We start from the raw sequence: 13,804 nt of genomic DNA on the forward strand, positions 1-13,804 counted from the left end.
TGTAAGCCTCCCCATGAGATAACCCAGGAGAGTCGTTTTAAAGATCTTAAAAATTACAGAGCATGTTATGCAAGAAAGTTTCAAGTAGAGAAATAGCTCAGGATGCAAAACATGGAACCTGTACAGTACCACTCCCTCTGTATTGGCATTTAACAAGTTCTAGAGCTCCCCATTGAGTCTTAGTTAATTAGAGAAATCTTAGAACTCAGCGAAGAGCATTAGACTGTCCAATTTTCGGATCACCAACAGATTTTGCTGGGATACTTTCAATAATAGAAGATATTATTAATTGCTTAACTTATGAATGATGGGGTCTTGGATCTGAAACTGCTGGTAATAAGGAACCAAAATTTTCTTCCATATCACATTTCGTTTGTAAAAAACTGCAAATAATGTATTCTGATGCCTTCATTCCGACAGTTTCAAAGAAACGTCTTATTGATATGATTCATACATATCACAAAGGTTCTATCAATAGCAAGCTTGCTTATAAAAGAATAGATAAAACCATGGCGACAAAAGCATGAGTAGAGAAGTTTAAAGACGAATCACGCTTTTTTTTTGATATAGCGGGTTGTTAGTGCTCTACATTTACAGGCTGTAATTGCCCAAAGGAATCCATTGTCCCCTTTAAAGAACAGACATTTCTTGCTGATCAGAAAACAAAGTTCCTAATGTGCATTGGATTGCTCGATTTGCAAGAAACTAAAAAGCTCCAAGCATGTACTGAAAGGAAGACAAAAAAATTCCTTATCGCAGCTTGATGGTGATAAGCCTTCATCAACATCAAGTTTCTTTAAAGATTACGAGGCAACGGATGAGGATAAGGCACCTAAACCTGATGACTACAACAATAATCCCGAACCGTTGGCTTTATCCTCTTCGCAAATGCGTATGAAACTTACTAATACCGCCTTAATAAGTCAAAGATTTGGGATATCGCTTCAAGCCACGGCTGCCATAGCTTCTAGCGTTTTACACGACGTAGGCCTAGTTACTAAATTGGATGCATCTTTAGTGATTGATAAGAACAAAATTGCTAAAGAGAGGTATCGAACCATGCAAGAGCTTAAAAGTGAAAGTTCGAACTTTGATAATGATCATTAAGTAGGTCTTTACTTCGACGACCGATGTGACAAAACATTGTCAACAGAAAAAAAGAAGTTTAAACACTACCAAAGATAAATTGTAGAGGAACACTATTCCTTGATGAAAGAACCAGGATCTAGCTACATTGGCCATGTTACACCAGCTTCAGGAACAAATCTAGCCATTGCTGAAAGTATTTACAACTTTATCACAGCAGAAATGCCCCAAGGTTTAAACCATGTCCTTGTTCTAGGGTCTAATGGAACGGTTGTAAATTTGTTTTTTTTTATCTGTAACTAGTTTTCTTTTTAAGTTCTTTTAATCAAAACTTTTTTTGTAACATTTTTTTTTGTAAAAATTACAGCAGATATTTTATTTAAAAAAAAAAAAATATTTACGCAACATATAGGTTAAAGAAATTAGTAAAATATACTGGTGTAGTTTGTTTAATCTTAGATTAATTGTTAAAAACAAAACTTTATTAGCTTTCAAGTAGTTATTGCATCACTGATCAATGCATCACTGATGATTGGCTAACGGATTCTTATAACAAGTCAGAATGAGAAAAATGTCGGTGTTGACAAACTGCCAAAAAAATCTGTGAAGCAAAAAAAAGACAGAAGCATAAAATAGTTGGATACAAAAGCGATAATGTCGACCCTAAAAATATAACCGTTTTTTTGCTATCCAAATGAATAAAGCAGTAACTAACGCATTTACGTTCTTATATTTTTTCGTTGAGAGATTTTGCCACGCTACGGTTACAATTTTATTGAATAATGTTGCCAGACAAATACGAGTATTTTCTATCGGTTGCAGGCCATGTTTTGACAAAGAAGTATCGAATTTAAGTTTCTTGTTTTGTTTTTCAATGTTCCATAAACATGAAGCCACTTAATTCGGGAGGAACAACACTTTTACTTCATCTAACTGATATTTTTTTTTTTTTTTACGCTCATTTCCAATCTTTCTTTGATCCAACAATTGTTCTCTTAATTTTATCTTTAAATCCTCTGTATCTTAAAACTCTGTGACATTTTGAGCTTCATTTATAGGGCCATCGGAAAGACTAATTGATTGAAGTGTTAAAAAAAATAGAAGTGGGACCTTAAAAGTACTAACAATACGGTCAGAATAACATTTTTCTTACTCATTTAACAGGACACCGTAATTATGTACGTTGTGGGACAATTTAAACCTAATTAAAATGTACCACTGCGCCAATTGCACGATATCGCAATCGTTCTATAACATTTTCCAGCTTAAAAACCAATTTTGTATAAACGCTACTGTTTGGTAGAGCAGTTGTACAAATATTACATTTTTCAAAAAAAATACGGTAAAAACGTTTCACAGAAGCGGCTTTTAAACTATCCCACATAGTCAACGGTTTAGTTCGCAATTCTTATTTCCGCACTTGTTGCAGTAAAGGTTCTACAAGTTAGTGACCCGAGACAGCAAAACCTAAAAAGATGGAAAATCGCAACAACGAATGAAAATCGGAAAAGGAGCCGCGCTGATTTCCAATGGCCGATTAATAGTCTTGCATTTTGTTTTTTAACGTAATGAAAACGTTCAACTGCGCCAAAATATTATACTCGCAGGCTACAATTCCATTTAACAGTTTGACAGTATGTTTTGCAAGAGTAATTCTTAAAGGATTTTTTAACGGTTTATTAAAAATCCTTTAACAATAACTCACTAAGATATTTAATATTTTATGCGGTTCGTTAAAAATCTTTCATGTATATATTAAATAAACGAAGAGAATTTTCTTTTTCTAATTTATGGATTTGCAATTTAATCCTTTCTTCCTTGAGTTTCTCTTAAAATTTATGAGATTCTCTAAAAAGAATGGAAATTTGAATGCCAGAGAAGTAATTATTAGTACTCTTCTCTCTTATATTTAGTTTATAGATAATTATATGTTTGATACAGGATGTAGTTGTATTTTTTTTATTACACTGCTTCCGTAAAATACCGAGTAAAAACTACACTAAAAGAATGTGCATTGTCACGATTTTAAAAAGTTGAGATATTCGTCTTGAATTCTTCACTTACTTTTATACTTTCTAATAAAACATTAACAGCAAAAATATGTATTCAGAAAAAGATATAAGATGTTTTATTTACATAAATATTATTGGTTGGCAGCCTTAATTATAAAAAATAGTCTTATAGTCTTCAAAGAAAAATTTTGATTTTCTTAAAAGTCAAATTCTGTGGCTGCCCATTCTTTCAGTGGGGTCTTCAAATATTTTTACAGATAAGTAATTGTTTAACTTCACTGTTACTAAAGTCATTAAGAAAGTAAATAAATTGCAACCTTAATTACAATTCTTATTACAAAAGAGTTGAAAAGAAAATAATATTTTGTTAAAAAACTGAAAACATTAAAGAATGAATCCTAGGTTGTTAAAGCTCTTTATAGTAGAATAAGATATGTTATGCTGTATAGCTTTAAAGTTTTTTCGTATTAACTGTAAGATTTTATCCTTTTTTAAATTATTTAGACAAATCAGTTAGAAGATCACTACATAAACCTAAAAATTATAATTAATTCTAAAATTCCAGTCATCAACTAATAATGTATTCTGTATAATTACAGTATTTTTCTATTGTTTTATGTAGCTTCAATTTAAATTATCAACTGAATCTTATTGTAGGTCTTAAAAATTTTAAAAAAATATCAATTTGCTGATGATAAGATAGATTAAGTAGCTTTTTTAATGACTCTGTGAGGTTATATTGCTTTTATGTAGTTTTTAGATTTTCATACACATAGATTTTTAATGACATGGATTGGTTGCGGTGGTACAACTTTGTGTTTGAAAATCGTAAAAGATTGCAGTACTTGTTAACCATGAATACAAAACTGAAGTTCACTATGCTTTGGTGTATTTTTGTTATTGGATCCTTTTTACATGATTACATGCCTCTTCCTCCATCCTATTTTTCACTTAGAAAAAATTTATTCAATATGATATTTGTAAAGAAAGGTTGGGGCTGGACCAGTGGTCTTTTGTGTGCATTCACACTTTCTTTACTGTTGAGACAAAAGCGAAATAATTTGGTGATTTTTTGTAAACACATGTTAAGGTTGGTCATTTTAACTTTAACTTGGTATGTTGTAACATCTATTTTTGAAATTATTGAATCATATACCGGAAGCTGTATTGGTGGAGAGAGCTTGTATTTAAAAGAGACTTGTCGAAGCAATGGATATTTATGGAGTGGTTTTGATATTTCAGGACACTGCTTTTTGTTAACATTCTGTACTCTGGTTATTAATGAAGAGCTCCTAAATAACATGGATGCTGTTCTACAGCTACAAAATTATGAGTTACAAAAGAATCATAAAGTTTTTAGCTTGAATTTTTCTACAATACAGTTATGTTGGTTGGTTGAGGTAGCTTCTGGTAGTTTATTGTTACTTATGGTACTTTGGGAAGTCATGCTGTTTTTTACCTGTGTCTATTTCCACACACTTTTGCAAAAATTTTTAGGAGTGAGTTTTGGCTATTTTGCATGGCATATATGTTACAGATGTCTTTTCAAATTCAACTCAAGTTATCATTTAGCTCCATGTCAGCCAGGGGAATTATAACATGTTTAAATATGCATGCTAAAACCCCTATGTTGTTCTTCTTATGTAATTAGTATGTAACTCAATCCAAAGCGACTTGTTATATGGTGAAAGAAATTATTTTTATGCTTTTATTGTTCTTTTTCTTTAGTTATATAGGTTTATATATACATAGCAACATTAAAGTATATTATATAGCATATGTATATTGTATGTAAGCATAATTTATATGTAAGTGTATTTACATAGATGCTTACCATTTTACCAAAAAATCTTCACATACATACATACATGCATGCATGTATTACATTACATATATACATACATATGTTGTGTTTTAGTAATCTGGATAGCTCTTGTTTTCATACTTAAATTTTTCTGGCTTAAATTGCAGTTAGCATTAAGTTGTTCAAGTCTTTTTTATTTTCTAAGTAATAATAATGAGCACAGTAATACTACACCACTGAATTTCTTCAAATCACCAGTCTGATGGCGTGGAGACTGGTGACATTACCTATAGTATTTTTCTTCATTTTACTGGTGCTCTGGGTGGTAATAAAGTAAGTTTTTCATTTTGTTGTAACCTGAGATCTTCTTTATAAAAATTTTAAGTTTTTATGCCCCTTTTGTTTATGGTTTAAAATTGTTAGGGGTGTAACTGCATTTTTAAACTAACAAGATTCTTAACTAACCAATAAATAAAAAAAAATTAGACTTTTACTGATCAGAAAATGTTATAGATGACTACAGATAATTTTTATAAACAGCTATTGAAGCTCTACAGATTTTCAATAGCTGTTTATAAAATCTTATTACTTATTTTCCAAGCACGTTAAGGTTGACTGCTGACAATTGAAGATTCTTAAGTAAAGTCTTCACCTTTACTCTAAAATACAATCTAATGTTATTTATACTCTAAAATACAATCAATTAGTTAATAGCAATTATAATTAACTCAATTATAAATGTGTAAAGGGATAAGGGCAGACATTGAGATAGGTTATTTGCTGAGCTGGAAAGGAGAATGAGTTGGAAAGGTTGGATACTATATCTATCCACAATTAAATTTAATTGTGTATAAATGTAGGACCCAACCACAAATGGAAAAGTAATTGATTCATATTCGCTGAATAAATGTTGTTAACTAAAAAAGTTGTTAACTCAAACTCAAATCAATTTTCTTACCTGAAAGATTACTCTAGAAGCTTGACAACTGAAACTGGAAGAAATAAGTTGTTTTTAAAAATTTTAGAAAACTGTCTTAAATTTTTTATAACCTTTTTAACTATTCTTCTTAAATTTTGTTGAAATTAGGTACAGTTAATGAACTCAATAAAAAGGTTTTCCTGGATAAAATAAAGGCACCCAATTGAAAGCAGTTGTTGAGATATTCAAATTTTTAATATTATCCAAAGTCACTTTACATAGTAACTTAAATATCATTCTCATAAAATCTGTAGATTTGATTACCTAAAGATAATAAAATTATGCATTTAGAATCATTTTTTCAAGAGAAATTTATTTTTTGCACTTAAAATCCTTTAAAGCTTAAAGATTTATATTTTTAGCACCCTTTTTATATGTCATAAAAAATTCTCATAAAAAATTGCTTAGTCATAAAAAATTTGATAAAAAAGTTTAAAAAATTTAGAAGCATAAGTAGACCAAATTAGTTTATTATTAGTAAACAGTCAGGTACCCACAATGTGTGTTTGCTTTATGCTCACAAATTTACACAGATTCATGTTCATCCTTACACCTCAAGCACAGCTACAAGATAACAATATACAAAAAGATCAAAAGATGTTAATTTGATGAAAGAATAATTTCTGAATTTGAACAGCTAAATATTTGAATAAACTGTAAAATAGAATTCAAAATATTTTATGTTTAAAGTTGTTTTGAAATTTTTTTGAAATTTTTTATTTCTTCCTTAAACGCAGTTTAAATTTCAACTTTGAAATGATGTTGCTGAAAAGTGCTATAACTAAAAGTTGTATATTTCCTAAAGTACAGAAACACCATCATCATTTTTGAAGCAAAGCGTTTACTAGAGCTGTTTTAAAGAAAGGATTTTAAAAACCTTTCTGACGCTTTTGCTTATTTGCAAACCTGTGTAGTCATTAAAAAATGTATTTTTCTAAAAATAAAAAAAAATTAGGTGTTAAATTTTTAAGTGTTAAATTTAGATTGTCTTTTTAAATATATAGACAAAAAACTTGAGCTGTTTTTATAGATATAGGTTCTATAGTCTTATTAGTTAGTTGCAACTAATATTAAACCAGGTTTATTAGAAATGGCGAGACTAGTGGAAATACTTTTTCTCTTGTACTAGAGGATAAATACTTTACTAATTTTGTCATCTTTTGGCACAAAAAACAATTTTAGGTGGACTATAGTGCAATCAAAGTTATGTTTAGAAAAAGTAAAAATTGAAGGGCTCAGATAAGCTTTTTGAACTAATTAACTTTTTGAAAAAATTTTACCATAAGTTAATGTAATTAAGACTGTAATAAATTTTGTAAATATATAACATTTTTCAGCAGTTACTGTTTTACCAAGTTTTTAAATGAAATAAAGAAACTTTAAGTTATTTATAGTAAACTTTTTTTTTAAGTTCATGATTTACATTTTAAAATATGCAATAATTTTGAAGATAATCTTGAGATACTTAAATCTTAGATAACTAAGATGCTAAGATATCAAATTACTAAAAGAGAAAAACTTTGAGATGGTATTTTGCATATCATTCATGAAAAGACTTTTCTTAAATTTGAACGTAGTTAAATATTTGAATATAAATTAAATAATTGCGGAATAAAACAAAAGAGGAAAAAGTAATTGTTTGATTGAAAAAGTAATTGTTTTTTTTCTTTTTAAAATCTCAATCAGTTTTTAAAAAGAAAAGTATATTTTGCTTCAAGATTCTTAAATTTTGTAAATTTTGAGGCTGCATAGATTATTATAAATTATTGTTGACATAAATGCTCAATTAAGCCTGATAAGATGAAAGAAATCTGAGCTCTCATAAGTATAAAATCATTAAATCATGAGTCATGAGATGAGTTTACTTTAACATCAGATGCTCAGCTTAAACCTGTTTAACCTTTTAGTCTCGATTCTCCAGCGTTAATAAATTCTTAATGTTTATACATTTTAAGAGTACATCTTGTTTTTGTTTTTATTTTTTTTTTTTTTTTTTTTTTTTTTTAGAGTTGTTGTGCACAAACTAGCCAAGAAGCTAGAAAGAACTCTGAAACTTAAAATTGGCATATCAAATGTGAAATTAAAGTCTTTGTTTGGAATTGTAGTAGAGAAAGAAGGTCTTTTTAAACTGGTACATTTGATTACCTTTTACTTTATATGTTTTGTGTAAATGTAACTATATATGAAAAGTGTGGGTTAGACCTTTTCAATATCAGTCTTTTAATAGAAATATGTTCAGAAAATGTTGGATGTAAATGTTCAGAAAATAGGAACTAGAACTAGATCCTAGGGGTTAAAATCTTCAGCAAAATCTTGGGATCTTGTTTGAGAAGCTTTAGTTAGAACCAAAGGTTGAAGTTGATTAAAAAAAAAAGGTTTATAATGACCATAAAGATTTGGCAGATGAAAGATCAGAGTGTCTACTGTTAGAGCCATTAGATTCATCTCTAACAATAATGGCTCTAACAGTAGTGCCTGAAGTGTTTTGGTAGTGAATATTTATATTCCACTGCATCAACTAAATAGAACAGAATGTCATTACTAGAATAGATAAAGCAAGGATGTGTGTAAGGAATTTGTAGCAAATGGTAGCATGATAATATATATTTATTCATAATATACAACAAGTTTACAAAAAGGAATACCAAATTTTCTAATGTTTTATCATCATTATAAGTTTGTGCAGATAAATATTTCAAAAGAAAAGAAATCAAGAATATTTTCACTCTTTAATACTATTTAATATGGGAGCTTAGGTTTACAATTTGCATTTTGCGGTCAAAATCATTAAAACCCAGTTTTTGAAAACAAGAATTGATGCAGATTAATTATGTATAAACAAGTATTGACTTAAGAACAAGGAAAAATTTCTCAATCTGCTTGCTTATTTTTTTTAAAGTTATGTACATAATCATTTTGTTTAAGAAGAATATTAAACCAAAAGACATACAATAGATTTAAAATATTTATTTAGAATATTGAGTATTTAAAGATTAGCTCCAAGTTATATGACCCAAACTGTGAGTGAGTAAATTTTTATAAATACATTTGTTCTTGGTTTTTTAACTCTTTGCCTTTGAGCCATTTTTTTTTTGTAAAGGAAATTTTTTTAATATTTGTTTACTTTCACTTGGTTTGTATTAGTTTGTAAAAGTGTTATCATTATTCATGATTTTAAATGAGAGCAAGCTGTATGCTAGTTTATAACTAGTTTATAAGTTCTGATGATTAAAAGAGTTGAGTACAACATCCAATTAAAGTATATGTTTTTTAAATGCTGATTATTTTTTGTTTCTTCTTGTAGTAAGCTGTTCACATTTTTAGTTGGGCCAACAACATTTAATATGCTAAAATGTTCTCTTGATGAAAAAAAAAAAGAAAATAATAAAGTTTCCCTTGGGAATCCTGGTATTGAAATTTGGTTTGGTTTGTTTTTTATTTCATAATTTATAAATGTTCTTTTGATGTACATATATATTTTTGTTTATTTCTATTGTTATTTTTTCATATTTAGACAATGTCTTTATGAGAGTTATTGGATCTAGCACATTAAAATATTTTTTGCAGGTTGGAGCTTTTAAAATTGTAAAAAAAAAGAAAAAGAAAAAGTTGTCTTTGTTACTTTAAATGTTAATTTTTAGTATTCAATTATCAAAAGTAAAACAAATTAGAAATGGATTTTTCATAAATTAACTATTTTTTAAATTAATTATTTTCATTTCATATTCATTTCCTTTACTTTTATGTTTTTTATTTGCAAGTTTTTCACATTTTTTTTCACGTTATTTGTAATTGATTTTATTTCAATTTTTTTTTTAGTTTACATCAATAAAAAATGAAAATCTTGTTGTTGCAGCATGGTTATCAGAAATGTCATTTGTATGGTCAGCTGAAGTCAAATTAAAAGCAGAGACTAATTCCAAAAGGTTTCTTATATATTTTTAAGAAATGGGCAAGAGCATCAGCAACCAATACAATAATTATAATACATTTTTATTGGCATCTTTTAAGCAATAAGTCAGATAAGAATTCTGCAATCACATTAATGCTTTAAATTCTAAACCACTAAAACTGCATATGTCAAATCCATATTAATTCATTTTAATTTTTTTTTTTTTTTTGCTTTAAATGTAGAAATTTTTCAAAGTTCCTTTTTGATTAAGCTAATCTTTTTTTATTGAAGTTAAAATTATTTTTAGCTTATGTCTTCAAGCTGATTTTATCAGCTGCAAGTTGACTGCACTTTTAGGTGATTCCCCAATGTTGTTTACTGACCATGATGTCAGTGTAAAAGTCTACCTATTTCCTGGCAAGCCACTTAGTAATATGGCAAGTTGATGGGATTATATGAATTCTTTTTTTATTTTTTTAAATGAAAGAAGATTTTTTCAAAATTATGTTTTAATCTTTGCTGTTTCTTTTTTTTTTATGTTACCTCTTACCCATACTCCTTTTCAAACTTATATAATTTTTTGTTTAACCCCTCTTATTGTAGACATTTTGAAATTTTAAATTTCAGTGCAACAAAGTAATAGTGAAGAAATTTCATGTATGTGTTAATGAAGGTAAAGTTTAAAATTATTCCATTTCGTGGGATGCATAAAAATTTTCATGTAGGCTGGATGAATTTTTATTCTGTTTTTGTAATATTTTGATTAAAATTAGTTTAACAAAATCCATGTTTTAAGTCTACTTTAGTGTCTACTTTAAACCATTGCATGTGTTAAGTCTACTTTAATGTTTGAGATCAGCATATATCATATATTTATGTGAAAGATTGTTTTATTTAGATATGGTCAAACACATTTTTTGTCTAAAAAAGAAAAAGAATTTTTCAGGTGCTTCATTTTGCACATTTTTATAAAAGACTTCTTTTCTTTTCATGAGTCATGAGATGAATTTGTTTTAACATTAGACGCGCTCAGCTTTAAGCTGTTTAAGCTTTGAGTCTCAGTTCTCCAGCATTAAAAAATTCTCAATGTTTATACATTTAAAGAGTACCTTTTGTTTTTGTTCATTGGAATATTATTTTGAAAATTATGATGTCTACACTTTTTAGAGTCATCAAAGTCTATGGAATTAGATGCAATAGCTGCAAATAGCAGACTTGAGGACATTAATTTTATGACGCAATTGTTTGGGACATTAAGTCAACTTCCCAAGGTAATTTAATAATTGAAATAAAATCCAGATGTATTAACATTCTTAATTATGAGGTAATAAATATCAACAAATACATTACTTTTATTATTTTAAAAGAATTTTTTGAAATTACCATAAGTGGGTTTTCCAGGTTGTGTTTTAAATTTCTTTGTTTTTAGACAATTTCAGTATCACTTAACAATGTAAAAATGTTGTATCGACTCAGCAGTGGGAGGTAATTTTATATTTTTTTATCCTTTATGAATCATTAATAAATTTTCATCTATATATATAAATGTTTATCCCAAGCACCATCAAAAAATCATGTCTTTTTTCATCTGGCATTTGAAATATATAAACATATTTTTCTATCAGTTAAGTTATAGAAATAATTTCTTGCATTAATACCATTGTAATTGTTAAATACCATTTAAACAGTGGTTTTACTAGGCTTTAAACACTATATATATATATATATATATATATATATATATATATATATATATATATATATATATATATATATATATATATATATATGTATGTATGTATGTATGTATGTATGTATGTATGTATGTATGTATGTATGTATGTATGTATATTTTTATATTTATATATATAATGAAATGTATGTTACAATAGAATCTGATGGTTTTAAATAAATTTTCAAAGGATTAATAATTTTATTTGGCAGGGAGTTAGAAATAGATTGGAATTGTTTACTTTCGTGGAAGAGGCTCGATGATGGAACATTAGAAGCAGGTTTAGATATTCTAGGTAAAATTTTTTACAATACCATGTATGTTGTTTTTTGTACAAGTGTTATTGGTTATTAAATCACTCTTTGATTTTTTTTTTAAGGTTTGGTTGTGAATGGATCAAAATTTTGTAAAATATTCTTATTAAAACAGATAACCTTGGAATTAAGCGTAAGTTTTTTTGTCTTCTTTATTTCTAGGTTATATATAATTATTCATTTGAACTTTTTATAAAAGCAAATCACAATCCTATTCTGTTAAATCAATTTTATTCTGTAAAATCATCTTGCTCTAGATTGTCCCCTATTCAAGATGGTCTTTAAAAAATGTTATAACTCAAATCTATTTTTTTAATGTTTTTTTTTTTTTAATTAAAAAAAAAAAGCAGCTGTTATTAAACAAAAAATATCATATATTTAAGCAATTCAATGTTTAACGTAGCTAAATCAACTACTTTTTGCGGAGTTAAAGTAGTAATGGGACTTGGCAGTGTATTGTTTAGCCAAGAATGATGAGCAAAATAACTGAAGTAATCACTATTGATTTTCTATAGTTTATTAGTTAGATTGGAAACAATATTTTGACTGTTTTTAAAAACTATGTGTAAGATAAATTCTTGCTTTTTGACATAAAACTCTTAGTGTGAATTGAAGAATTTTTAATGGTACTTTGTGCTACAAAAACACAAAAATTGAAATAATATTTGGAAAATTTGCAATAATATGTTAACCAAAGTAAAAATATATTGTTCAATATTGTTTGATTCAATTTGTTCTTCAGTTTAAAAAGTTATTTGGAAATTTAAAAAGTAACTTATAAAAGCAAGTTATGAAACTTCAAGTTTAAAGTGATCTGGAATTGAGTACTTTTAATTATAAATTTTAACTATAAATTTTAAAATTATTTATCAAATATTCTTAGCCTAAAATAATCTTTGAAAATCACTAAACAATTTTTTCATTTCAGAATAAAGCAAATGATAAAACTCAGTTTAACTTTTTTTAAAAAATAAAAACTTTCATTTCAAATTTTTGTCAGAAAAATTAAGTCATGTAAATGAAAAAATTAAGTCATGTAAATGAAAAAATTAAGTCATGTAAATAAAAAAATTAAGTCATGTAAATGAAAAAATTAAGTCATGTAAATGAAAAAATTTTACATGGTTTGAATATTCTAGAGGTATGAAAAGAACATGTGTATTGCTTATTCATTTGTAATTAAATTTTTTTTAATTGTTGTTGTTTTTTTTCTTTTTTTTAAGCTTCTTGAAGAAGAAAGTTTATATAAATTAATCTTCCGAAATAAAGTAGATACTTGCCATTTGGATTTAATATATGAAGAGATAAAGTTTTGGTGTAATCATTTTCTCATGCAGTATCAGAGCTATGTTGCCATCAGAAAGAACAGGTGATTTTTATCTAGTCTTAAAAAAATAAAAGAGTTCTACATAATTCAAACTTTTTAGATTTTTATTAAATCTTTTTAAATTGAAAAAAACTACTTAATTGATTTTAGTACTTCTAATGATCTAAGGAAAAAAAGTCACTTTACATCTTACTTGCATATTTCATCCTGTTTCCTGTTTGAAAATTGTTCGTGTGATTTTCATATGACAACATTAGAATCCATTGAAACAGCTCTCTGCACACTCTATATTGGTCTGTTTAAACTAGACATCACAGAAGGTGAGAGTTTAAAAAATTTGGAGTAGTTTAACTTTTTTAAGTTCATTAGAAAGTGACTAAAAAAGATTCTTATGAAGTATTTTAAAAAAACACATTATTAGTGTGATCTTTGTATCATAAAGGACCCTTTCATAATATAATCATCACATTATTATTTCAACTTCAAAAAGGCTAAACTTAGCTCAATTGCAATTATAATTGTTGCTAAAATTTATTGCTGGTATTTTTAACTTTAAAATGTTAATTTGATGGCTGGTCATTTTATGTATTATATTTTCTTTTCCAGCCTTCCAAAGAAAGAAATCCTTGTATGTTATTTTTTCTTCTTGTTTTTCACT

The 13,804-nt window shown here is 27.2% G+C and overlaps 2 protein-coding genes across 2 annotated transcripts in view; both read left to right on the forward strand.

Annotated features, from left to right (window-relative positions):
- The first annotated feature begins 3,886 nt into the window (after positions 1-3,886).
- LOC145184779 (acyl-coenzyme A diphosphatase FITM2-like) lies at positions 3,887-4,809 on the forward strand. Its single transcript, XM_080060541.2, has one exon. The coding sequence runs from the start codon at positions 3,887-3,889 to the stop codon at positions 4,694-4,696; it is 810 nt and encodes a 269-aa protein (XP_079916667.2). The 3' UTR covers positions 4,697-4,809.
- A 3-nt stretch (positions 4,810-4,812) lies between these two features.
- Positions 4,813-13,804, forward strand: part of LOC145183892 (protein hobbit-like) — a 32,807-nt gene continuing 23,815 nt past the window's right edge. The window contains exons 1-16 of the mRNA XM_090094167.1: positions 4,813-5,235; positions 7,889-8,012; positions 8,856-8,905; positions 9,186-9,289; positions 9,396-9,448; positions 9,701-9,807; positions 10,081-10,210; positions 10,401-10,446; positions 10,672-10,719; positions 10,941-11,044; positions 11,203-11,258; positions 11,718-11,800; positions 11,885-11,952; positions 13,043-13,188; positions 13,297-13,466; positions 13,753-13,774. Of these exons, the coding sequence (XP_089950293.1) occupies positions 5,165-5,235; positions 7,889-8,012; positions 8,856-8,905; positions 9,186-9,289; positions 9,396-9,448; positions 9,701-9,807; positions 10,081-10,210; positions 10,401-10,446; positions 10,672-10,719; positions 10,941-11,044; positions 11,203-11,258; positions 11,718-11,800; positions 11,885-11,952; positions 13,043-13,188; positions 13,297-13,466; positions 13,753-13,774 (1,382 nt within the window). The 5' untranslated portion in view covers positions 4,813-5,164. The remainder of the gene's footprint in view (positions 5,236-7,888; positions 8,013-8,855; positions 8,906-9,185; positions 9,290-9,395; positions 9,449-9,700; positions 9,808-10,080; positions 10,211-10,400; positions 10,447-10,671; positions 10,720-10,940; positions 11,045-11,202; positions 11,259-11,717; positions 11,801-11,884; positions 11,953-13,042; positions 13,189-13,296; positions 13,467-13,752; positions 13,775-13,804) is intronic.

This window comes from Hydra viridissima, unplaced genomic scaffold, assembly GCF_058129835.1.
Source record: "Hydra viridissima isolate aposymbiotic clone 2 unplaced genomic scaffold, HvirCarnegie_v1 scaffold_7, whole genome shotgun sequence".
In the NCBI taxonomy this organism is placed as follows: Eukaryota; Metazoa; Cnidaria; class Hydrozoa; order Anthoathecata; family Hydridae; genus Hydra; species Hydra viridissima.

Coding starts and splice junctions, on each gene's coding strand:
- LOC145184779 (XM_080060541.2), top strand. CDS start 3,887: ATGGATTGGTTGCGGTGGTACAACTTTGTGTTTGAAAATCGTAAAAGA.